General features: G+C 40.0%; 3 protein-coding genes across 6 annotated transcripts; 1 reads left to right on the top strand and 2 right to left on the bottom strand.

Annotated features, from left to right (window-relative positions):
- Window positions 1–875: 875 nt before the first annotated feature.
- On the bottom strand, window positions 876–9,998 carry LOC136435431 (CXXC-type zinc finger protein 1-like). 4 transcript variants are annotated; one of them, XM_066428930.1, is made up of 16 exons: window positions 9,834–9,998; window positions 9,300–9,442; window positions 8,438–8,538; window positions 7,815–8,023; window positions 7,309–7,416; window positions 7,126–7,200; window positions 5,859–6,101; window positions 5,346–5,444; window positions 4,638–4,828; window positions 4,212–4,289; window positions 3,781–3,910; window positions 3,154–3,267; window positions 2,598–2,647; window positions 2,325–2,418; window positions 1,999–2,151; window positions 876–1,895 (listed from the first exon to the last, which is right to left on the bottom strand). In XM_066428930.1, exons 1-16 carry the CDS (start codon window positions 9,867–9,869, stop codon window positions 1,743–1,745), a joined length of 1,977 nt encoding a protein of 658 aa, XP_066285027.1. In that variant the 5' UTR covers window positions 9,870–9,998; the 3' UTR covers window positions 876–1,742. The 4 variants fall into 4 exon arrangements, with proteins under 4 accessions (XP_066285027.1, XP_066285029.1, XP_066285030.1 ...); XM_066428932.1 differs by having other exon boundaries at window positions 5,859–6,089; XM_066428933.1 differs by having other exon boundaries at window positions 7,845–8,023.
- A 1,418-nt stretch (window positions 9,999–11,416) lies between these two features.
- On the top strand, window positions 11,417–16,537 carry LOC136435884 (uncharacterized). Its single transcript, XM_066429596.1, has 5 exons — window positions 11,417–11,453; window positions 11,494–11,655; window positions 12,344–12,423; window positions 12,910–13,314; window positions 16,185–16,537. Exons 1-5 carry the CDS (start codon window positions 11,417–11,419, stop codon window positions 16,419–16,421), a joined length of 921 nt encoding a protein of 306 aa, XP_066285693.1. The 3' UTR covers window positions 16,422–16,537.
- Window positions 16,538–24,249: 7,712 nt separating this feature from the next.
- Window positions 24,250–26,922, bottom strand: LOC136435430 (transmembrane protein 229A-like). The gene has a single exon (XM_066428929.1). It carries the CDS (start codon window positions 26,604–26,606, stop codon window positions 25,620–25,622), a length of 987 nt encoding a protein of 328 aa, XP_066285026.1. The 5' UTR covers window positions 26,607–26,922; the 3' UTR covers window positions 24,250–25,619.
- Window positions 26,923–27,098: the final 176 nt, after the last annotated feature.

The raw sequence follows: 27,098 nt of genomic DNA, 5'->3' as shown, positions 1-27,098 counted from the left end.
TTCAGGACAAACCCAATACAGTAGTACCTCTTTATCTTATTAAAGGTCACTACATCCAATTGAATGGTGTAATTCATTTTGGGCCTTCCTCTGTGACCCTTTCCGTGGTCGAGTGACCCTCTAAGGCCAGTTACTTAAGACGTTATTCTATCAAAACCATTAACTGTCAGTCTCCGTCTTCTGTGACAGTATCCAGACGTTTTATTGGCACTGAAGCCTTTTCCAGTTCCCTCAACGCTTTACTAGCCCTGTTGAAGGTCTCTCATCAACGTTTTGAGCTCAGAGCTGTTACAAAACTATTTCTACTAGCTCTAATGAAGGTATCACATCAGCGTTTACAGCTCAAAGCTGTTAAAAGATTATTTCTACTAGCCCTGATGAAGGTCTCTCATCAATGTTTTGAGCTCAGAGCTGTTACAAGATTATTTATACTAGCCCTGATGAAGGTCTCTCATCGACGTTTTGAGCTCAGAGCAGTCACAAGATTATTTCTACTAGCCCTGCAGATGAAGTCTCTTAGAAACGTTTTGAGCTGTTTAGTTACAATAGTATTGCTAATGGCTGGTGTCCAGCCAACATCAAAGTTGGCAACCTAGCCTGGAAACCATGCCAACTGGAACCCCCTGGTACCTCTACATTTGCATCCAAATATAGCAGCTACGATACAGAATTCATTGGCACATCAACAAAGAAAATTGGTAGTAAGCTATTCAAAGTGTCTATCATAACTCATTTAAAACTGCATAAGGACATGATTGCATGTCAAAACATAAGTGAATTGTGAGCGTATCAAACAGCGAGAAAAGAAATAGCCAAATTTATGCTTAACTTAAGCTTTGGCAAAAAAAAGTCACAATGCGCTTTATACACACATGAACAATTGTTCACTTTTATTTCAACTGATCTCTGAGTTATGATATTCTATCAACATGCATTGTCAATTTTTCTCTAGTCTAATATTTACAACTGTGAGTCCTCTCATTTAACAATCACTAGTACGTAGTCCTTATCAATTGGTCATACAGTAGTAGAACTTTAAACAGTATAAAATATTTTTGTACAGAAAATAAAACTTTTTGAATAAAATGGAAGTGGTAACAATATTCATTACACATATACTTAGTGTGCATTTGAACTTCAACTTCAATTCAACATTGAACTGCAGAAACAATCTACAATATCTATCATGAACGCGAGTGGAAATCTACAAATGATTCAACTGCAGTTGAACCAAAATCCATAGTTTAGATTTAGAATGAATTTTCATTCTTGCATTGTGAGAAGAAATACTACACTGTCAGAACTAGTAATTCAGCTATTTTCCTATTTAATGAGATGAAAAATTATATAATCACATTTGCAACCTGACACAACCATTTGTGATGCATTACTTCTTTCCTTTTTGCTGTAAATGTAAGTGTTGTGGCTCTCAAAGGGGTTTTATGGGTCTACATTTTTTTCCTGTCATCTCAGCAAACCCATTCTCACCCTTTGGCTTGGTTTAGTTTGATTTTAACTTTTCTTACCAGACATACATATTCTGTCTGTCAAGATGACGGAATGGCCACACTTTTTGTACGTCATTAGCAACAAGATCCCATGAAACCACAGAATGACGGACACTGGAGAAAACCCTGGGCTCTACTCAACACAGTAATTAACACACGTCAGTACGCATCTACATTGAGGAGAAAAGCTGCCATAGTGGTGCAACATAGCGACATAAGCACCGAAAACTTGAGTCACTCTGAGTTTTGCTGGAAGGGAGCGTTTTGCTGGTTCATAAGATCGTGGTCGATGGTTTGGTGTAGCATCAGTCCGAGCAGGCCCGATCGGTTCGCCATTGCGTAACGGATGTTACGCTCTTGTTCGAATAGGTCATCCAGTTTTAACCACTGCAAGAAAGGAAGAAAATTGTTATCCTGTAGTTTTGAGCTCTTCTATAGACAACACGATTCTTCCTAGGTCTGACAAAGTTGTGTTGAGATGCTCCCTTACCTGTCGGACCCTCTCCAAGTCGATCTCAGCCCTGCGGAGTTTCTCCCAACCGTAGTGCTTGTTACACTTCCTCTTGGACACCCGACAGATCTCTCCTGTAGTGTCCACCACGTTCTTGGTCAGGGGACAGCCACAAACATCATCTGCATTCACCTGAAAAATTGATAGGGGGCGCTGTGACACTGTACAATTAGCAACATTACCACAATGCATTCCCTACCCTCAACAGATTCTAGGTACATCTCTACAAGGTTTAACCTTGTCTTACTAAGGAAAATTTTGTGCTGGCAACAGTATTAGGTGGCAGTGTGAGGGTTAAATGTTACCTTTGGGTCCCTGGTGTGTTCTGGACACAGGACTCTCAGTCTCTTACAGTAGGTTTGGTTCTGGGAGTTGTAGTAGTCACAGAAAAAGTTGGCACTGCAAAAAACAAACCCCGAGTTATACATTAAACAATGTGATTTCAACATTGGGGGGTATATGCAACATCATATGCAATATGAGAGGAGTAATAATTTTGTGTGTTTTAAAAATGTAGATAACGAATGTTGAAATATGAAATGTATATATACAAATGTGTGTAAAACCGAAATTCTTACCCTTCTATTCTTGTCTTATAGATGGACCCATAAGATGTTTGACTTTCATACTAAAGGGAGACATAAAGGATATACAATTAGTCTACTACTAGTTAAACACAAATAATCATGTCTTTGTGTTCAAAGTTCTCTAGATCTAACACTACTCTGAGAATGATAATAAAATAGATACCTTTTGACAATACCTAGAGCTAATATCTACCAACATAATTCCATCATGGTACATAATTCCGCCACCCTGAAAAGATTTCTGAAACAGATTTCTAACCCAACGTCCCCCATACCGCACTCCTCCTGTATATCTAAACTGTGCATACCTGGGGGGTGCTGCACTAGAGATCTCTCAAATCCACTGTTTTTCAAAGTGGCGGATTTATGTAACCCGGCGGATGAATGTTAATGGAGGTCAATGTGCAAAGGTTAGGTGTGACAATTTGTTTCATGTATACACTGAGGGGTGATAATACCGACTATTCAACACAGACACATATCATCATACCAAAGAAACATCATAAGTGACCATCACTATTGTCTGAAAATAAAAGGACATCCCGACCTTTGCGAAGCACTTCTCCATGTGTTTGAGTGCGCGGTGTGGGTGGACAGGGTGGCCACAGGAGACACAGTAGATACTCAACTCTGTATCATCACCTCCTCCTTCATCCTGACTCTGTGCAATAACAATGGTGGCGTTTTTATTGCATCAAGTTCTTAGTACATACTGTATAAGCAGCCAAAGAAGTACTGTATATCATTTTGAATTTGCTGGAATATAATTTCCCAGGAGGGACAGAAGGAAAACAATGCAGTAGTAAACCAGTAAGACAGAGTACATGTTCACAGTGTGATATGTTCACCATGAAAACCACGAACCTGGAATATTCACATCAATTACACCCTAAAAGAACACATCATAAAATTATCTAACATCAAAGCTAACAATATCATGGGAAAGAAAGCTGTCCACAGGTTTTGCAAGGTCAAGACTTACATGAGAGACAAAACATAGAAGCCTTGTTTTTCATCAGTCATTAATCATTAGAACTCTTTGGTTTCATTATCACATTTCATAATAAAACCTCTGAAAGCAGATGTCCTATTAGTAACACTCTACAAGCAGCCATCAATGCTCAAACATACAAAGTATACAAGAGACAGTGATAAGAAGACAGTAAATCCTTACATCTTGGTCAGGATCTATAGGTACGTTCTTGGCGCGTTCGATCGTTTTCTCCAGCTCCCCGCTCTGCTTGTCCAGGACGGCAAGCTGCTTACGAGCCTCCAACTGCTCCGATCGGATTTTCTCCAGCGTTCTAGGAAATCAATTACATGTCAATTAAAGTGTGCCCATTTCTGAAGTCACCTTGTAAACACAACTTATGTTAATTAGGTCTTAGCACAACGAAATGCTACTAAAAGCAACATTTCGGTTAACTTGATGAATATTTACAATCTACAATCTGAAACATATACATTTTGAATTATAACAGAAATTTCAACTAAAAAATCATAGTTGGAAAAACTTTGATTATATATCCTGCAAATATGGGTTTTTGCCTCTTTTTATGAAGAATGTCAGAATGATATTACGCCATTTGTAGTAGCTCTTCATACCTTTTTTCACCTTCCTCTGCGATACAAGGGCTCTGCTGCCACTGTTGAATTCTCTGGGGGAGGAACTCAAAGATTCGACTGCAAAACAAAAGTTCAGTTTCCAACATTATTTTTAAACAATTACATAGAAGTGAAAGGATTGGAAGTCTCATAACAATAGGGTAGATAGAATGAATATACTTTTCAATTGAAAGTAATTCAATACGTAAACAAATTTCAATTTTTTCCAAACGGAAACAATCACAAACAAGCTTTTGTACATTTTTTGTTGTGGAAACACAAACAGTAATATGTAGACAGACAAACAGTAATACAGACTGACACACAGACAGACAGACACACAAAAAGAAAACCTCAACTTCATGGAGGTAACAATATACAATATAGACAAGAAACTTTGAATGTAGTATATAAATGCTGCCATACTTGGTGGCTAACTTGAGCCCACAGTCGTCTGAACAGTACTTGGACCCCGATCTGGCAGCGTTGACACACTCCGGACCGTAGCACTGTCGTGGGGGGTCTTTGGAGTCCTCAAACTTGACCTTGTCACCAGACGTGTCATCCGAGGTGGTCTTCCTCTTATGCCGCTGTAGGGCCTTCTTAGGTGGCTTGGGCTGGAGTTAGGATCAATAATGCATCGTTATATTTGTACATTGAATATTTGTTAAAATTCATGACCAAAGCTAAGGTTTGAAATGTGCATGTGCAGTGTGATGCTTTTTGGGTAATATCATATGTCATAGTTGAAGGCCTCTGGCTATTCTATATGTATTGCCAGGGTCCTTCAACTTAAACATATTACCCCAATGAACTACACTGCACATGTGCTCTTTCAAACCATGAATTAGTTTATTACAAGTGGACAAGTAACAGTATTGAGTACATAACATCAGAGACAACTAGGTATAACACCACCATCTCACATGACATAACTGTGGTTCCAAGGTATAGTCTTCTTTGCAAAGAAATTTAGCTGTAATGAATTTTAACTGTGATCAGTATATATTCTCTTTCAATCTCAATACACATTGTCAAAATCTTTTAATAATGTAAGAAAGGGAGAGCCATTAAGCCTCTGTGAGAGGACATTTACAAAATGGTCTTTTATTATCACTGATTTCTTCACCATACCTTTTTCTCTCTACTCTGTGCATGTTTCAACTTGACTGCTCTCTTCTTGTCCCCAGGACTACGAAAGACTGTGTAGTCATGGTCTGAGGTTCCTATGGGCTAAAGGAAATAAAAACAAGAAAAAAAAAGACCATAAACTTCCTAAGGTGAAAAAAGTCAATAAGTCAGCTAATAATTCATCAGCTAATAATTCATCAGCTAATAAGTTAAGAGATTTTAAAATATTTTATACAGTACAAAAAATGATACAGTGGAATCATCATGTTGTTAATATACAATTTCAATGTTTGCTGGAGGTAAAGTGATGGAAAGAAGTTCCTATAAAAAAGTATGTATATCATTGACATCATTAGTATTATGATTGGAAATTAAAACGTGGTTCTGCTTTAAGTTAAGTTAACCTTTTAGATGACATCATTGTTGTATTACTACTATCAACACAACATCTAAAAGATTTCTACTGTTTAAGTGGTATCAAATGTGTGAAAAGGTACAATAAGTGAAAATGGGTACCTCAAACACTCTTCCCGACATGTCTGCGTACGTGCCATGTTTGTTTCCAACAGGCCGTGACTGTAGAATGTTGCTGTAGAAGTGGACGTCGCTCTCGGAGTCTGTCGTTGTTGTTGCTGCTGCCGCTGCTGCTGCTCTGGCTGCTGCCGCGGCGGCCGAGGCTCGGGCCTTCTGCTGCGCCATGTACCGAGTCATCGACACAGGACGGCCCAGCTTGTCTCTCAAGAGTTTCTGTAAAAAATACTAGAATATTGAACCATCAAGTCCAATGAATGCCAACAGTAATTGTAGTTGTGGCACAATCCTGAATGTACAATTAGTAGATTAATTCTTCACAATTCTGACACATCTATTAGGCCACACCATCTTAATCTTATGGATGACGGCCGCGAGCCGTTGATTTACGTCAGGATCAAAGTTCACAAGAAAACTAGCGTCGTTCTTGTCAATATATTAAACATTAATCACTTGAGCTGAGTCTGCTGTGATGAATAGACAATCTACATGTACCTCCTACAACTAAAGACTTGTTGTTAACTTGATGCACTGTGTTCTGTGGTTCAAATCGCAATACCAGCTTTGTAAGCAGCATTCTTTTCTCTGCTGGATTTTTCTTTTTTTTCGCCCGCGCGCATTAGTTTTGGGGTCTCTAAAGGACGTCATCCATAAAATTAAGATGGTGTGGCCTTACAAAAAATTGTCAATCATACTGAATATACTGAATAGTTGAGGGTGAATAAAGAACATGTCCCTGTGGTGAAAATGGTAATGCAATACTACTGCTTGGCCATGTGGATCAAATTTTGTGGATTCGTAGGGGTGGGGGTGCAATCACAGGGTTGGCCCCACTTTGGACATATTGCAAGGGATTGCATTTGTCATTTTGGATGGTGATGTAAAGCCAGAGAGGTGGCGACCCTGTGTATATATATGAGTAATCTTCTGGTGTTAACCTCAAGCGTCAAACCTCTGCACAGAAAAGAACAACAACAATCTAGAAGATTGGGGTGTGCTTGGCTAAATACATGTGCCATAGTGAGGCTACATTGCACGAATAGCCCTGAGACTATACTCAAGGTTCCTTCAGGAATGTGAATAACATTCATTCATATTTCAGCATGTAGTAGCTATAATAGTTGATAGATCTATCCAGCCTAATAGTTATTTGTCAGGCATGCAATGTAAAACTTCAAATCATGTTGACATACAAGCTAAATACAACTTATTAGAAGTTCAAGGATAGTGGTTCAGAGGCAGTACTACTTACCCTTGACTTCAGCAGACACTGTCTCAGACGACACTTCTGACGGATTTTGTTTGGTCCCCCAAATTTCTTCATGTCCTGAGAAAGAACGACAGTGTCAATCATCAATTCAATCTAATTTAACTGCAATAACAATCTCAATGTCAACAATATCCACTAAACCATGTAAATTAATGCTATACTCACCCTACAAAAGTCACATTTTCCACAATCCTCTGTTCGCAGACAGGCGTCACACTCACCACACATGCGAGACGACCTCTTCAGTGCATTTGCTAACTGCTGCTGTGTCAACTGTAAAAACAACATCAGTTTCCCTTAAAACACTATGACAAGTCAGTGGAAACAGATTCAAAACAGATACTAAGCTTACATGATAAATGGTAGGCTGTGCATTTTTTTTAACATAAGCATTTACAAAACTGTGGAAAAGATGAATAATGAAATGCAAAATGATTGTAAACAGATGGGATACAACAAGATATGAAAATGCTGGAAATCTCATTTTTATAATAAACGGAAGTTTTACACAAGATAATTCTTTACGTAGACAAGATAGTGAGGTGCAAATTGTATGATGCTTGACAATACCAGTGAAGTGCAGTTATATAGATAAACCATAATAAAAAGGACAGTGGTTGCAGAATGAGTTCCCAATCCACCATACTGTCCTGTACGACTCAAACACATACTGTTTCTTCTGACACGTCTGACACTGCTACCTTCTTGGTCTTCTCTAGGTCAAAGGGCAAGGTGACGTCGAGGCCACTACCACTGCTGCTATGACGGTGCTTCTTTAACAGCTTCTTCAGTTTCTTCTTCTTGTCTTTGTTCTTGTCTTTCTTGTCTTTGTGTTTCTCCTTCTTTGTGTGGTAGCGGATTTGAAGCATCGGGTCCTTCCCTGTCAATAGAATATAGAAAGATACTTGTTATTCCTCAGTGTTAATAATTGTCAAGATGAACTCATGTCACAAATACTGGGTATTGCATTAGCAGAAACACAAAGACAGTAACACATACCATACAAGTGTTCTTCCAAACTACTATGTCATGTGTGACACTTCAAATGGGACAAAACAACTACATTACAGGCATATATATCAAAGCTCACATTGATATATTTTGACAATTCTTATCAAATACTGATTAAATACTGGATACTATTACAACTACTATCAAACTCTAATACATATTCTTTTTCCTGATTGTGAAAAATTGCACCTGAAAGGCTTCAAGTCCAAGAAAAACACTTTATAACAGTATTTTGTGGCATTATTGGTATAATGAATTCACTATAAATCTAACTCCTACTCACCCATGCAGGGAGTACAGTACCACTGTTTGATGGTCCTGGCCATCTCCTGACTGACTTGGATACAGTCTCCATGGAACCACTCATCGCACTTCTCACATCCACTATGGAGGGAGCAAGGAAAAGAGTTAAAAACAATCATACTATTCATATAGCTTGTTACTGATATCTTTGACAGGGCTTGAAATACCACCTGTATATGGTTAGTATCTGTATTTGTTACATGTATAGTACTCATATAACTGCCCTTTGGCATAGTATTATACCAGCTTCGCGGGCACACCACACAGCAGCAGCTGGTTATATTACGCTGAATGGCCTGTCACACCTAACCTTTGTACATCAAGCTGCAACTTCAGAACAAGCCATCAAGTGAGGATGCTCTTGGTGGCAACAAGTTCTACTGTGATAATTCAAGGAAAAAAGGGACCTTTTGAAAAATTTGTACGGATAAAGTTGTGTCGGTATTTCTGATGTCAAACTGCTCCAGTTATTGAAAGAGTGGGGTTGTGTGGTGTATCGGCAGGGTTTTTGGCCCAGAACCCAGCAGTTCCAGGTTCGAATCCCCTGACGGCACCAATGTTGTGCCCTTGGGAAAAGGCACTTTAAACGACTTTCCTCACTCCACCCAAATGTAAAAACGGGTGTATTATGTGTGTGGGTCACGACACCAGCAGACCTGTGTCCCACGTGTATGGCACTGTTGCAATTCTAATCAAATCAAACCAAATCCGATCCACGTTGTGGATTGAATATATCAGTCTCATCTTCTATTGAATGTACAAAACTGGTGTGTTGCTCCTTAAGGCTGTTCCTGTTTATGCAGTACAAGTAAACAAAAACAAATACAACTGTCCCAACTCACATCATGAACCTGTCGGTGTCTGAGGTGCGACAGATGCAGTACTGTATGGGCTCCACCTGTTTGAAGAGCTGCGCCATCTTGGCCTGACGCTCGGGCATGATGAACTGTTTGGCGATCTGCTCCTGGCGTTCCAGCTCCTCCTGCTGGTGACAAACAACAACAGTCAGAAGATAAAAACATTAACAGAAACATGTAGTTTCAAATTAAAGCCAAGTGCACAGAACACCAGGTATCAAGTTACCAATTAGAGCCAGAGTTACATGTATACAATAAGGAATTTTGCTGCCACTTGCACTCCTCATACACCAAAATTTGGGGTGTCAAATTCAATTGATCTTGAATTGCTTAAAGTGTACAAAAAGACAGCCTAATTTTTCAAACGACATTTTCAAACTGCGCTATATTTCTACGTATGAAAAGGCTTAAATGTGACAAATAAACGCATCATAACAAACAAAAATCTACATATTTCTCCACTATTTGAAACTGCCCCCCTCCCCAACTTTGCTGATAACATATTTGTCTTCAACTGACCGAGAGGGCCGACGATTCCTCCTTATCGCTGTCCATCGTTACTGAGAGGAACCTCTGGACGAACAAAAGTGCAGATTAAGTCACAAAACGAAAGAAAATGGCCATAAAACTAAAGAAACTGGGGGAAATCGAAGGAAGCGCGGCCGGCAACATTCGAAGCTTAATGCGGACTACGTCATCAATCTATGCGTAGCAACCTTTGACCTCCACGGGCATCAAGCAGATAAGACTTTACAAAGCACACAGAGGATAATAAATCTGTTTAACGTGTTCTCTTCTTCATCGATTTGTAATTTCTAATAGAAATTCAAGAGAAAAAAAACCTTTTTAAGCCTTTTCTAAAAGATTTCAAAAACGTAGCTCATCCCCCTATAACAAAATGGTGTATTCCAATTACCATTGGTCCTTGATCACGTGATTTGTGTGATAACACGAATTTCAAAACCCAAGATGGCTGCTGTGGAGGCCACAGAACAGTAATTAAGCTTCCTATCTTAATATATGGCAATCATGTAAGAAAGAAGCTGTCAAAAGTCACCTACCAGAGTTTTAGTCCATGAAAAACATACATTGGCAGGGCTGTCAGGCCCCCAAAGTTTCAATCTAGAGCAAAATTTCAACTTTCTAATCGGCGGAACCCCTACGAATCCGAGCGTGTTTACCAAAGTTGACCTCTGACCCCCTTCTCCACCTGATAATCACACAAAAACAGCAAACTTTGCAGGCCTACAGACACCACAAACATGAATGAAAGTCTGATTTTTCAACTTAATAAGAAGGTAAAAACCCTTACCTGTAAAATCCAGCTACAAAATATCAACATATCCTGGAAAAAAGCCCCTTTACAGCTACCTTTACCAAGGGTACCAAACCTATTTCCATGGGCTAAAAGTTGGCCTTCTGCGCCTGCGCGAAATACTGGAGTATCCCCTGGACAAAGAAAATCAACCTGGTACACACTTTTATAATCTGATTTTTGATTGTTGTAAGGGAATTATTATGGGCTAGTTTATGGTTTTAGATGACGTAGAAGATATGAGGATTACATAAATGAATGACATGGTATTTGTAACCCCATTGTCACCAATGTAAAGAGAATTTATAGTGATCAAGAGCAAGTTGAGCAACTGTCAAATTTATCCATGCATCATAAGTCATATATACAATGTATATTCCACAAGTTATGTTCACCTATAATCATATTGAAGATACAGTAAATGCTTTACAATGAAAAAATGTCTTAAAATGTATATGTGCAGTGACATGAGCTAGAGCCTTCTAGCTATATGAAAAAGCTGAAATCGAAATTCATTACTAGCAATAGCAGCATGTGACTGGCTGAGTGACATATACATGTATGATACTAGTACATGTAAAGCCTAAGTTCTTTTAGCCAGGTAAAATGCACACACACACACACACACACGCACACACACACACACGCGCACACATACACACACACACACACACGCGCACACATACACACACACACGCGCACACACACACACACACACACACACAGAGTCTGTCCACTGATTCTGTGGCCTCTTGTTGCATTGGACCCTCACTGGCCGGGCCTCAGCATGATGTGTCAAGCCAAGGATAATGTGATTGTCCTGGGTCAAGCCACATAAACGTTAAACAAAATGTTTTTTCACAGAGCCAGCAACGCCGGAGGCCGACAGTAGCCCTGGTAGTGTAGAGGGTAGCGTGTACACCTGGCAGGACAGGAGACTGTCCAGATCTGCCAGGAAACGTGCTCTGGAACAGAGGAGAGAAGAACTACTTGATGAAACACCTGAAGATGAAGAAGACATTACAGGTAAATGATTTAGTCTGATCAAGGAGGTTTAATCAATGATTAAACCTCCTAGATGAAACCTCCTTGGTCTGATTAAGTCTGTAACACTAAAGTAGGGAGTGACGTTAATTTATTTCCATCCAGTGGACATACTTACGAAACTTTTTATGGAGGCCATACTTTTTAACTGCCATAGTAATAGTATAGCAAATTTGATGCCATTCTAGATCTAGACCTGTATCTGAAGGCTATACTAGTACTAGTAGTATTAGATAACTTGTATAGCGTCAAAAATTCTAAAAAGCTGTGTACAAAATGTATCATAGTTTTATACTGGCTAGCACTTACACCAAAATTTGTCTGCCATATGCAACCATTTTAGCATCAGTGTTGTTGAATATGAAATAAGTATCACCTGATCTTTAACGGTTATATTTGCATTACTATGTACACATTTTGTGACCTTTGCTACTTTGTGGATGTTTGTTTTCCCTTATGTAACGCTTTAAAATTAATCTTTATTCTTAGCAATGTTTACATCTGAATGCAATATATATACCTCATGTTTATTATGTACATGGCAATATGTATATGTGAAGATTCCTGCACCTGTATTGTTCCTCATTTGAGTGGTAAAGGTGAACAATATGAAAAATAACAGCAAATGAAGTGTTGTGGCCTATATATATTATATTGTTGCCATCTCCAGCCATACAAGACAATGTAGTGAGTGAGTGGATCAGCCTGTTGCAGGAGAGGGACAGGCTGCTGAGGGAACAGGTCAATGAGGTCAGCCAATCATCTTTTCACAACACTAATAATGCTAATTAATATTGACATAAGCATTCCCTACCTTGTACTGTAGTACTGTACTACAGTAATGTAGTAAGTGTTGCAGGCTTAGCTGGTGGATGGGAAGTGTTTAGTTTAAAATGTGAAGGCTGAGTAGCTTTATGGTGTAAATTATATATCAAACAAGTTTTCAAATTTTGATTCTGTCTATAAAGGCTGAGCCTGTGATCGGTAGAACCCAGAACTTTGTCTTATCTTAGAAATCAAAGCCTTGCTGATATATGTGTGTACACAGACAAAGTTATTGTCAGGTATGGACATAGAAATTCCAGACATTGGAGAAATTGCACAAGTTACATTACATTGTGACATCAACTGAACCCTTTTGAAAAAGAAAGGAACCATGTTATAAATGAGCATTGCTTTCACAATGACATTTATTGTACAGTATATACTGATTTGTTGTTTTATTTCCTACCCAAGGACAACCAGCGACTGATGGATGAGTACATGCGGGACTTGTTCTTCATCCTCCAGCGAATGGGAACCCTGGACAGCTCGTCCGTGCCCCCCGCACTGAAGACCAGCCTGATCCACGTGTACGGAGAAGTCCTGAAGTACTGCCACACCCAAGACCTGGACATGTCACAGATGTCGGACTGCCAGTCATCTGTAGCTCCGCCCCCATCGCCGATTACAGTAGCCCCTCCCCCTCCTCCTCCTCCCCCACCCCCTCCCCCACCAGCAATAGTTGTAACCAGCCCTAAAAAAACAACCAATGAGCTTCCTGCGGTACCTAACCTGCAACCTAAGAGGAGGAAACTTGGGATGCAGGCAGCAGCACCACAGACCCCAATCCACAGCACACCACTCCGTCCATCTCTACATGTAGGTTTATCATATACTTGTACTAGTACCATAGATCAGCAGTAGAATTTCTAGATTGGGTTATACAGAGTATATGGTATTCAGTCAAACTACTAGTAGAGTAGAAATATCATAGCCTTAAAAATGGTTTAAGTTAAGAACAAACAGCATTGCTTTATGCAGGCTATTGTAAAAGTAGTAGTCGCCTAAAAAATTGAATGTTTACAAGTGACCTCAAGGTAACAAGTGGTCTTTTGTCATGTGGGGCTATTGTAAAAGTAGGTGTATTATAAGACAGTATAGTATAACAGAATCAACTAGAAAGGCAACATTTGCGAGCAAATACAGCATGTTTAGCCATACTCCTCGCCATGCAAAAAATGGACTCTCCCAAAATAACAATGGACCATTCTAAAATACTTGCACTAAAAAAATGAATCACCCAGTCCAAAATTGAGTCTTCCAGTAGCACCTCAACACAATATGGACCAGTCCACAACCATATCCACTTATTGATTAACAAATACACTTCTGCTAAAAAATGGACTTTTTCATAATCATTCCAGCTCAAAATTGAAAAATAATTAAAGAATCCTCCCCTTGCAAGAATGGGATATTCCGTGCCATTTCCATGTAAACCAGTCGAAAAATATCCGCTGAAAATTACACTCTTGCGCATAATCAACCCAGTTCAAAATTGAATTAAAAAAGATCAACCCCAGGGAAGAATGAAGTTTTCCATAGTATACATATGAAGATTTGACAGGAGACGAAGGAAATGACCAAAAACAACATATTTGAGTCAATTCAAAGTCACCGAGAGGGTTTTAGAATAATATTTGTAATATGTTTGAACTATTTTGATTAAAAGAATGTCTAAGTCACAATAGTTCTAAAGTGTTCAAACAATTAGAATTGAAACTTATAACATGTTTGAACTTATTTCACATACGTTGGAAACATTTCGAACGTAACTACACAAAAATCTCTTTATTTAGAACAGTTTCAAACCATCTATCCAAATGTTTCAATGTTCGAACAATTTGTAACAAAAGATTTTCACAATTGCCCTCATAAACGAAGGTGCTAAGTCCTCCTGTGTGTTTCTGCCTATTTTCGGTGGCCGCGCTAGACCACCAGCGGATTTGTTTTGACGGAGCGTCACCCGCGCGCGACGATGTACACTGTTCGGCACCGCTAATATCCGGCATTTTCCCGCTCCAAAACACTCCACAAGACCCACGTTTTTAGTGTTTTGCCTCTTGTGCAACACGATTCGATTTGCATTACTAACGGGACGAAAATGATCGAAAAAATTCACCCCGTCCCGGCGTCCGTCCCAAAAACATGAACGACATGAAAATATATTTTCTTACAGATTCAATCACGAAAATCAACAGCATGGGATTCCAAATTTTCGCAACGGCCGACCATTTATCATGGCTGAACTTCCTTCCAAGGCGTGCTATAGATAAACATTCCCGGCACATAATAGTCACTAGTACCAGACTAACGCAAGCTCATGATGATAATAGGGAGAAAGTTTGTCAGTGAAGTTTGGCCACCAGAGGGTACATTCATTTAACGTTACAAGCTAGCTCAAAGGGGCGAATCATTGACCTTACCGGGGACTGACTCTACTGGCCTAATCATTCCTTTTTTGCCGAATTCTACGATCCATACGCCCGTACGTAGGACATGTAGGAAGGCCTGGTGGTGGACGCTACACATCACGGGAGATGCGTGTTGGTCCGAGACAGACAGCGGCGTGCTTTCGATCGCGTAGCGGCGACGCACCGCTGCGACAACGTGCCAGACCAAAACGCCTGTCCCCAGTGAGACCATGTGTTTTGCGCAGCATGCCCCGAATCCGTCTACCATTGCTGAATGTAGCCCGATTCATAGAGGTCTATTTTGTAAGCATTATTTCATGTACCCCTCAGCGTGAGAATTCCTCGTGCAACACTTCGCTACATTATATGTTTACGTTTCCCCGCGCACCGCCTACCACCCCCTTTGATCATGTATGAAGTCGGCGGCAGAGAGAGATCATCAATCAATTTTGACAGGAGTGTCGCGCCAGTCTGAGGAGAAACGATCTCCCGTGTTGTGTTGAAGAATTTGGAGTTTGAAAATATCTGGAATAACTAATGCTAGAATAAACATTCACAAAATCATTGATTTAACTTGTTTTCTGTTATAAAATTTCCTAAACTGCAATTTAACCACTGAGTTTAAGGGAACATGGTGTTTTCCCGATAATCACGTTAAATGTTTATGTCCGGTCTTTCCTCCTCGTAAGCAAACTTCCAGCTTGGCCAGGTGCAAGGCACTCGGGGTCAACGACCTGTAGGTCATATGTAGTATTGAAAGTGACAGAAGTGGCAAATATTGTCAAGAAAGCCCAAAATAAATCGTTTTGAATATATGTATGCCAAAAATGGGAATGTAGTCCTTTAAATATTTGTTCAAGCCACATATACAGCAAATTTCAGGTCATTCGGTTGAAATACCAGGGCGCAGGAGGCCAAGATATGCTAAAAATAGCTTAAAAACCTCGATAAAATCACTTTCAAGGTCAATATCAAAACAAGGAAAAGAACGCACATTGGTTTTTGCCTACATTACCTCTGTACCAAATTTCAGGTCATTTGGTCAAAAAATGACAGAGATGAATCGATTTGAAGATTTGACAGGAGAAGAAGAAGAAGAAGAAACATGAGAGAAAACAATATGTTTAGCCATACTTATGGCTAAACATAAAAAGCCTACATATGATTTAGAAAATACAATACAATTGATAATCATATTTCTATGTGTAGATGTCAAGATGATATACCAGGTACATCAGTTACCACTCTAATTCTTCACCACCTTTCTTTCCTTATAAGGGTGACTTGCAGAGGTTGATCAAGTCCGACCTGCGTAGGAGCCTGCGTAAGACGGACTGCATGCGTTCCCCGGGAGGCACGCCCGCCAGACGGAGGGACCAGCCCGCCTTCAACAGCATGGGGAACTGGATGGTCATCGGTCTGCAGAAGAAGTTCCGCAATGTGCAATACAGTCCCACCACCCCAACCACCCCTAATGATTCGACAGAGGAGTCCTTCTGTCTGAGTGTAGACTGAGAATTTTCATGGTCAGGGCTATTTTTGGAGACCATGGACTGGTGATTTGCACAGTTATGGAATTCAGCACTTTCAGTGGTGAATGTCATAGCTGTGAAGGGCTCAAAGTCCCTGGTCATGAACTTTATCATCGCTTTTAGTAACAAAGTCTACTGTCAAGGTTCCCATTGTGAAAATCCTAACAACTGAAAGTGATGAGTTCCATGGCTGCGGACTCTTGCTTAAAATTGATACTAAGTCTCCTCACAGCTGTGGAATTCACTGCTTGCTAAAATTGATGAATTTCACGGCTGTGGAATCATCCATGGTTGTATGGTTGGAAGTTGTAGCGAAATTTTCCTTTGCAGAGTACAACTGAAACAACCCAAAATCATTAGCTCAAACATATCTGTATCTATACAGCCAGTATAACCGCCATTTGGTGTAACACACCAGCTTCGCAGGCACGCGGTGCGGCAGCAGCTGGTTACATTACACCGAACGACCTCGTGGTATTAGATATCAAAGTGGAGATTTAGTACATGAGCACAAAATTAATGCAATACCTTTCAAGGGATTGTGTCTTGATGCCATTTTGTTAGGAAACTGGAAATATGTATTAAGAGAGTGTTGCCTTGGTAGGCCTTGCCCAGTGGTGGCTGCCTGGCACACATGGCTGATAATACTAGGTGGGGAGACCTAAATGTCCTGACCATAAGGTACAAATGACCTAGTTTTTGGTGTAATGAACAGATAGGACATTGTCTTGGATATTGAACAGAATTTAGAGATATTGCATTATAAAGTAAGCTTGATTGTTTTCATAAAATACCGCAATTGTGCAATAAGATATAATAGTTGGGATGAGAGGAGTAAATTGTTATTTAAAAGACAGGGGTTCATGTTGGCATTACCTGTATAGTGTTTGGATCAGTGTCTTTATCAGTATGTCCTAGCAACTGAATCTAAACAATACATATGCTGTTACCAAAGAGATCTATCCCTCAATAGTGGAAAATGATGCAACAAAAAATAGATAAGATAATGGGTATCCACACCTCTATATGGTTCACCATTGGAACTAGGTGCTTTTAACTTAGGCTTTGCACATGTATATATCATTATATGGAATGCTTAGCTTCAAATCGTAACTGCTGCCCTGTTATTAACACAAAGCAAGCTTTCAAATAATTGTACAGTTAAGTGTATGATATATGCTATCCAAAGAAAAATAGGGGCAAGAATTGAATATATTGCTGCTTTAAAGGAAATGACAGTTGATGACCTCCCTACATCATTAAATTCAAATCTTAGCTCTGTAAGTGTAAGGAAAGCCTCTTTGAGAAGACCCTATAGCTATAAACTGACTGTAAAATCTGTTCATTTCCTTGTGGTGAGCACCTCCTACGTGTGCCCTTCTATGCAAATGTCGTCTGCTGGCGGTTTCTTCCAACCACATCCCCCATCTGTCAGGTGTAATTAACACCACCAGCTGCTCCCTTTTAGACAGGAGCCTTAAAATTTGCTTTACAACGGTAGTGCTCGCCACGATCTTTATTGAATAGTCCAATTATCGACTCCGCTGATTTCCAAACTCGATCAGTGGTGTGTCAATGAAGTAGAAGCTGGACCTGCATATCAATGAGTAACACTAATATGATTCAGGATTTAGGCCACAGTTATATATGCAGAATACAGTGTAGCATTTATTCAGATAACATTTAAGGCTGCTAATTAGATTAGTTTTTGGTTGAGAGACGGTGATTCTATAATTTTGCTATGTGTCTATGCTACCTGATTCATTTCTTGTCATTGTACATTCAAACCATAGCATTGCATGTTTTTACATTTCATGGAATACATATTGTATATATATTGCTGATAATGGCATTTTTAGACCAAGCCAAATATGTAAGGAGATGTTGTGGGTTAATTTTTTTTCTATCCTGGTTTCTTTAGTTCAAAGCGTTCTCAACTAAAGAAAGCAAGAGTTTGAAAAAATATGTAGTAACACATCCTACAACATCTGCCTAGTGTTAAACCATACCAGTTTAAAATTTGGTTCTTTGATTTAGAAAATATTTATGAAACATGAATACAGCATCTGAGGGGGAGTCTGTACATTGTCGAAGATAGTGAACATAGTTGGATTCAAGTTATCTTCCCAGCCTTCTGTTTTCACCTTGACCTCTAGCTTGATTTTTATGTAAAAAAAACAACAAGGAAATAAATTGCTGGGGCCTTAATAGGTAATAAACAGTTAGGCATTTGCATATTTTTACTCAGAAACCTTCGTGTTATAAGTGCTGTTATCTATACAAACTCATTATAGAACATGCAACCTTAGATTTGATTATTTGAAACAAGGTTGGTTAACTGCAAAACAAGGTAGGTTTTGGAAATTGACAATGCAGGATGCGTCAGTCAGTGCATCAGTCAAAGAGATTGTCTGCTTACCTACCGGACATTTGAGAGAAGATTTTGTAAATTTACTGCCAAAGATTTGGAAACCTAAGTCAGGATTGACATAACCTTGTGGAATTGAGGAAGTCTTAGAAAAGGCTTACTGCAAATATTACATGTCAGATTGAATATCATTATGGTAAATTTGCATGTTTTCCTGTGAGTATTCCAGCTGCTATTTACTGTAAAACAGCTTCGTTTTTCCTTCTGTCACTAAATATGAGCCACTGTAATTTGGTGTATTGATACATGTACGTATAGCCTAGAAATTTAATGTACAATTTGTAATGTGTAGTTTATGCCAGGCAACTACCCTATGATTCGGACAATGACAAGTGCAGTTGTAAGAGATGAACATACTGTCTATCAATGTGCACATTTTTATCTATGCAATATGATAAGATTTAGTGATGTTTTGCAATCAGTGGTGTAAATTAAATCAGCTGCTCCTGCAAATTGTATAAAAAATGTGATACAAGAAATATCTTTTGAAATAAACTTGAATTTATACTTATGTCACATAATGACTCAATGAACTCATTAACGCTTTGAAGTGTGTTGGGAACCATTGTAGTCGACCACACCAACATCTGCTTGGAGATTTCAAAATTACAAAGAAAGCCTTGGTAGCATCATAACTGGTAACCAGTTAAGGTATGTCCACTTCCATGCATGCTATAGTCGCCTCCCACCAGCCTTATCAGGATGGTACTTAATGGGCTATACTGAAACTGCAAATTTGTAGATAAACCAGGTGTAACAAATATAATCACAGGAAAGCCCGAGAGAGCGGGCCTAAATCTCTGTCCACCGGGACGGCCTTCGTGCAAGCCCCGGCAGTTTACTCTAATACATGTTGGGCCACGGATACTTATCTCCGCGTGGATACTAGAAGAAACAACCGCTCTGTATTCTGGCTGCCCTGTCAATATATCAGCTGGCTGTCAAGGAAAATTGTGATTTTCCTACTCTCCAAGCAGAGGTTGATGGGGAAGATTGTGACCTTTTTATCATTTTACCACCAACGGTGGGGAGAGCGGACAAAAAAAGGTCACAATCTTCCCCACCAGCCTCTGCTTGGAGAGTAGGATTTTCCCTTGCACAATCACAATCTACAAAGAGATCATAAAGGAACATATCAACTTTCAGTTTGACTCTATAGGATATCTTTACCGTTTATATCCTTCTTAGAGTGACTGCATTATTTTATGAACAGCTTATTCTTAAACTTGTACGTGTTTCAAACAGTCGGCTAACCACGATTTTTGGGGACCGCCCACTAAGAATCGGTAAATGTGTAGATATTGTAGACTTGGCGTTGTGCAGATCTTGTGGACAGACAGTAACATTCTCTGACTACCGGGCTTCTCTGACAGTGAGTGAGTGGGTGTGCGAGACTCCCAGCGCTCTAAAAACGCGCCGTAAAGTTCCAGTGTACCTCGTTGAAGGGATCATTACGCCAGGAAACGCGCTACATGTTATCCGTACATCACCGTTGGAAGCCATTAGCGCACCCATTCAAGTGATATACTAGCACCGCCTTCAAGGACTTGTCCTTGGTGCTGAACAACCTTCAAATGAACCGTTGAAAGTCTGAAAACCTTTCACCGTCCAATTAGAAATATCCAACGTAACTTTCAAGTATCTATTGAAATTCCTTAGATTGCCTTCCAAGTTTCAAGTACGTATCTGTTCCTTCTAAAGAAGAAGGAAAGTCAAAATGAGTACGAGATCTAGAGGTAGTCATGTGTTAAAATCGTTAAGATCAGGATTAATGTTTTCAACATGGCGATCGATCATGGTCACGGCAAATGCACCGCACATGATTCGGCTGTTGATATATAGCTTTCTAATGCGCGCTACAGTCGGACAGCAAGCAATAAAGGCTGGCGATAAGAGACATGAGTGCTTCAGGGCTTAGGGCCGTGTATTTTATGTTGTCGGTAGGTAGTTAAATCTATTGCACTTCTTTATTTCGTTTACAGTAGCTTCGATTTTTGAGGACATGACAGAACAAAATCCCACGAGAAATCACGAGCTTTGGGTAATGAAAACATGAGAGATATTATCACAGTTTTTGATTTCGTTCGTTTTATACCTGCTCGCAGTGCTAAGTATATTTTCTCTTCCCAGTTTGGCTCAATTTTTAGAATAGAATTTTTTCGTCAGTACATTAATGCTACCACTCGGTAGTGAATGCGCTGTTAATCTATCCATTGGTTGTTTAAACAATTGCGTTTGCTTGTTTGTTTTCCACTTTGTGTTTGCTAAATCATCTTAGAAAATGCTTTTTTTCGGGTAAATCCAAAACTTTGTCATAAAACATTCGCTCTATTTTGGCACATTTAAAAAAATTTACAACGCCGTATGACCGGAACGATAATTACTTCCCATTGTCTGTATTGAATTAGTCTATAACCATGCCATTCTTCAACGTTTCTACGTACTCCTAAATGATTAAATGGAACTTCCGATGTCTAGACTACCTTTGAATAGATAATGAGCCCTGATTGCACGGCAAAGTCATCCGCCAAGGTCAAACCGTGACCTTCATCTTCCGCAGTAATGGGGTAGTGATTTTCCCGCCAGCGAAGCGCGTTAGACATTTGTCACCCATTGTAATGACGTCGGGACGAAACGCTTTGATGAAAAATGGCTGTGTCAGACACGGATTTGAAAATATCTGGCCGACATACCACTTTTATTATTGCCTATGGATAGTATTCTTGCGTAATGGGAAAGTTAGGCCGGAATGTGATTATGAAAGATGAGGATAAATAGAGAAATTGGTAGAGATAACGACGAGGTAATCATTATTGTATTAATATTGATACAATCCATCACAAAATGATAATATGCTACACAAGAAGAGTGGAAAACATAAACATTAATTGATAAAAGAAAAAATTGCTAAAATGCAGTACAGACTTTAACCATTTCTGAGCAGACATAGAGAAAGAATAATATAGACGTAGTATAAGAATAATAACATATACAAAAGAAGTCAGCAAATTAGATCAAGTTAGAATTGTATCTTACATCATTGTTGTTTAAAGACATCAAACAACAATAACAGAATGTTTAAATGCTTAGATTCGGGAAAGAATGGCTCGCCCAAACAGATGTGACCTTTTGTATCAAATCCATTAATCATCCCAATATTCATGAATAACCTTTGTGTAAATCTTTTCAGCGATGTCACGTCCATAAATCATTGACAAAAATCCATCGTCAGGATTCATTCTATGAAGAGATATCGTTTTTCATTCGTGCAGGTGTACATGTATATTGGCTTTGTGTCTTTGTGTTCACGTGACTATCATTCGCACATCATGTGATCATCACGTGATAGCTGGTGTGCCCGACTTTGATATTGGTTCTTCGTGATTGACAGGTACCTTTTGATTAAAACAAGGATGGATTGGTCGAGACGATGTTAAGATTTTCTGTTACATTACTTGTTCGGCTTCGGCGTCTGAATGTTCAATAGTACTACATGTAGTATTAATGGTTATTGTCATTTTAGATATTACAGTTTTCCTTATCTCCAATTAGACTTTGTCCTAATTTTCTTGTTCTCTGCTGCTTTTATTATGTCCTTTTTCATGTTTTTCCTGAACTCCCCTTGGGTCTTGTTATGCCTCGGTCCCATAAATTTCCAATCCGGGGCCCAGCCGGGCAGCTTGTGGGAACGAAAAATATGATATTGAAGACGAAAAAAAGACACAAACGGAATAAGATACTCCTAACCATATATTGTGTATTTTCTTGATATGCATTTTTTATTATTTTTTCATTTACGCAGACAGCCCGGCCGGGCCCCGGATTGGAAATGGGACCGAAGCATTACGTGGTGCCCGTTGTGATTCTTCCTTTCTCCCCTACTCCTGCACGTCGACTAGTAACTCCATATCTCGACGATTTTAATACTTTACCAGTACTGCTCTTCATCGACGTCGGTTTGGGCCTTAGGCTAGTTAGATATTTCCCACCTACATTTAACGTTACCACCTCGTATCCAATTCACCTTCAGGGGCCAAATAGTCCCATGGAATAATGCGTGAGAGCAATGGAATTAGGGTAACTCAGAAAATCCCAGACTCTCGTACTCGTTCGCTGAATGCTTTTCAAACTTGAGAACTAAGGATTAAATCTTATGTGATAATACTAGAATTACCGTTCATTTAGATTCTGAGCGTCAGTCTTCGTGAGATATTTTCATCACGAAGGATTTCTCTGCGACTGTGCTAAAAGTCATGTGTCTTTGAGAAGGTTTTGTTTAAGAAATCCTCTCGTACAAATTTCCAAACATGTACGTTACGGTGAGTATGTCTAAATACAGTCTAAGTGCAATCAACAAAATACAATTTCCATTGGAAAACCATTGAGCATGAAATGATGAATGGAATTACATTTTCGCCGCAAAATCAGGTATTTTACAATCTGATGATTTTTTTCTCTATAAACCGTAATAAATGAATATCACTTGTTAAAGTTTTTCCACAAATTCTAAACAAGTGGATTGTACTGAATGCTGCACATAGCTTTAAAGCAAATTTACCTAGGCTTGATTTCAGCCTTAGGGTATAATAATGTAAGACGTCGACACGCCTAATTTTTCTTCATTTAAATGGACCGCACTCCGTGACGCAGAAAATTCCCTTAGCAACAAAAGAGGAATTGACAATTATAGTCGAATGGCACAATCAATACATCAAACAAGCCCGATTGAAAGTCAAGCGCATATGTTTGATATTCGTATTTTCGGTCTCTTGTAACGTTCCAATTCTTTGCCTTCAATAACGTTAACCTTCTACAACCGTTTCCATTAAGCCTCGCCTAAAAGGTTATATGTTTTAAGTGCTGTTTGTGGATTTGTGAACAGCGTGCGCATAACTCGAGAAATAATGAATGGATATTTATGCATATTTTGTATGTTGGTAGGCGTGCCGTCAACAAAGCAAAGGACATTGTCGAATATTATTGCCTCCTATGGGCTTTCTATGGTTCATGCAGCACTAGCAGAACGTTTGGTTTTCGTATCTTTTACTGCTATCATTGGTCAACCGGGTCGTGAAGAAATTAAAGATTAGCAAATTTTATCTTAGTTTATCAGGGCTCTCAATTTCCCCCATATGTAAGTATGGGAGCCTCGGTAAACTACCTAGGATAGCACCAAGGCTAGATGGATCTAGGTTTTTGCAAAAAAGGGGGAGCAAAAATCACAAGATCTCTATCTCATCGTCTGAATTGATATCACCATCCAACACGGTAACAATATACTGGCCCTTGTGGTGGCTTATTGCAATTTGGTCTTCCGTCATCTGTATACTAGTATTCCATGGTTTCAAACAAGAAGAGACTCAAAGAAACTAGATAAAAGTGGTTAAACATCAACGTCTTTATTGCTTCAAATCCATCTAGGTATCTGTGCCATATATTATTTTTGTTCTAGCTTATCATTTTTTCCACAATGTCTCTAACGTTACCTACATAATCATTTGATACTTGGTACATTCATTGCACTTATTATCTTTCAAGCACCATATGAATTCTATAGTACTGTACTTGTTATTTCCAATGGAATGTCTGGACGGCATTATCATCCTTTTTTGTCTCATTACGAAATAGATACATGTATCAAGATTTTGTTTATGTTCGTGTGCGTAAGCAATTACATGGATTGGTTGTACATTGTTGGATAGCAGCAACTTAATCAAGACAACGTAGCGGGTATACAGAATGCGCACTTTGCCCGCTGTCTACCGTAGTGTCTACCACACTTGTCTGCAATGTCACTACACTTGTTTTTTCCTGTGCGTTAAAAAGATGTACAAGCCGCCATGTTACACACCATGGCTTTTGAAGAGCGTCGGGGTTGCTATCGGATACATTGTTGTTTTTCACTGCATGTTAGCTTTACGGCCGGATTTTCTGATGCTATCTTTGTCTTAAGTTATTAACACGGATTATTAAGTACTATACGCATTGTTCCATCAAATGGGATGCATCTATCCCCATTGTTGGAACTATAGTCAACCATTCAGTGATGCCCCTGGACTACTCTCATATGTACATAGTTTTTTTTTCCGCGAGTTTATTTTCTTTGGTAAACCCTGGAATGACTTGTGTTCTTTAGAATTACCCTGTATCTACTTCGCTACTTAGAGTTCGTATATATTGATATTCTATTGAGGTATTCGATCCTACATACAGTCCTTACGCATTGCTTGGAAGGGTTCTTCGGTTTCCCGGTGTCTACTTAACTACAGGAAGATCTTTAATACATAGCTCTACGTTTGTGCGTATAAAACAGACGACATGTGGGTTTACGTCACAACCCACTGTCGTCGTCATGCCTGAAAAACCCACCCTTTTAGAATATTAGCCCGGGCGCTTTTTCTCTCTCATCTCAAATATCCATTTTTAAGACTTATTTCTGATCGCTTGCATCGCGTGACACTTCAAACTATCAATCTGCTGACACCTGGGTGCTTGTTAACCTAGAAGTTTCCTAAAATAGTCGAACCATTCAATATGAATGGGGAGGCTTTTTACGGCCGTGCATGGAACCATGCATTATGTATGTGGCATTCGTGCCAGTTGGAACATGATGAAACGACGTCATCCTTCCCCCTCCCTAAAGTGACAATGTGCGATAAAACTGGGAAGACACGAAGCAATCACATACGTGTGAGCAATTCTAAAAATAATACCCCACTGAATGGCATAATCTACAAACATTGCACGGAAGCCTTAGTCAACACTAATGTGTTTTTCCTTTCTAACGCGGAGGCTTAAAAGATAACTGGCCATGACGTCTTGGTACAGACCTAGTATCAACCACCCAGGTGCATATTCCAGCGTGATAAGTCCCATGACGTTGAAGCGATAATGGCTATAGTCCCAGGAGCAAGCTCCAAACTGTCGAAGGATGAGGCCGGCCACGAACTCCCACGTATAGGCGATGACGAGATACAGGGCTACCCGATATCTGGTCGGGACGCCGCACTGGAGGTATAGGTAGACGTAGCCAAACCGCTCGACCATGATGCGGCAGCTGCCATAGATGAGAAATGACCAGATGGAGGTGTAACCCGTCAGCCGCGCGTCAGGAGCCTTGGTGACGCAATCGTAGAGCATGGTGAAGACCACTTCATCCAGGAAGCCGTGCATGCCGTAGAAACAAAACCGTATCCACGGAGGCAAGGGCCCCTCGCCGGCCACTTTCGCATCGTTGGTTTCTATCGATTTGTCCGTGTTTTCAGTACCTGCCTCGCCCGGGCCCTTCTTTTGTATGCAGAGTAGGTAGCGGAAAAGATGGTCCTGATACAGGCCCAGCATATACCATAGAGGAAGATATTCCAGCGTTACCAGACCGAGGAAATGGTAGCGATAGTCACTATAGTCCCAGGGACAGGCGTCAAATGTCCGTAGCAGCAACCCCGAGAGCAGCTCCCAGGCGTAGACGGCCGGGACGTAGCAGCAGGCCCGCAGGAGAACGGGGATGTGCCGGCGCCGGGTGTACAGTTCCGCGAAAATCTTCTCGGTGACGAAGGTGCCGCACAGTCCATAGCTGATGAACATCCATAGAGACGTGGTCCCGTAGAGGCGCAGGCCGCCGGTGGTAACCAGGTTTAACAATGCGGTGAACACCACTTCGTTCAGAACACCGTGTGCCCCATAGAAGTAGGCCCGGCTCCATAACGGGAGGGGGAATTTGAGCTCGGCCAATTGCACCATGTCCTCTCAATCTGGTATCCTACTGTTCCAATAGTTATCGAATTAAAGGGAATACAATGCGTCCGACTTACTTGGCATACCGCACGGTAATCAGAAATATGACTGAAAATCCCAGGCGTTTAGATAAGAGCAGCTGACTGTGGGAGTGCTTTCACTGGTAGGTTGGATCCATACACTGCGCGAGGAAAATCACCTCCGCCGACCAGCTGAGCCCCGGGAAGTTGATGCTTTGCCGGCTTTTTCATCACAGGTCATTGGTTCCGCAGATATGGGAAAACGAGTCCGACTGGCTCTTTCACTTGATCCTCATTGGGTACCTGAAAGGGGGCGGGTAATTGTTTTATCTGCGGTTCACCGGATTTGTTAGTCAACACAAAATAGATAGCCTTATATTTTCAGAGGAAAGGAGATTGATTATTTCCCACGGTTGCATAGATACATATCAGCATGGGTAAATATATAATCAATTTACCACCCCACAAATTATGGTAT

The sequence above is a fragment of the Branchiostoma lanceolatum genome, chromosome 5 (assembly GCF_035083965.1).
Source record: "Branchiostoma lanceolatum isolate klBraLanc5 chromosome 5, klBraLanc5.hap2, whole genome shotgun sequence".
NCBI classification, from domain to species: Eukaryota; Metazoa; Chordata; class Leptocardii; order Amphioxiformes; family Branchiostomatidae; genus Branchiostoma; species Branchiostoma lanceolatum.
Note: the sequence above shows the minus strand (reverse complement) of the source record. Positions and strands in the feature narration are given on the sequence as shown.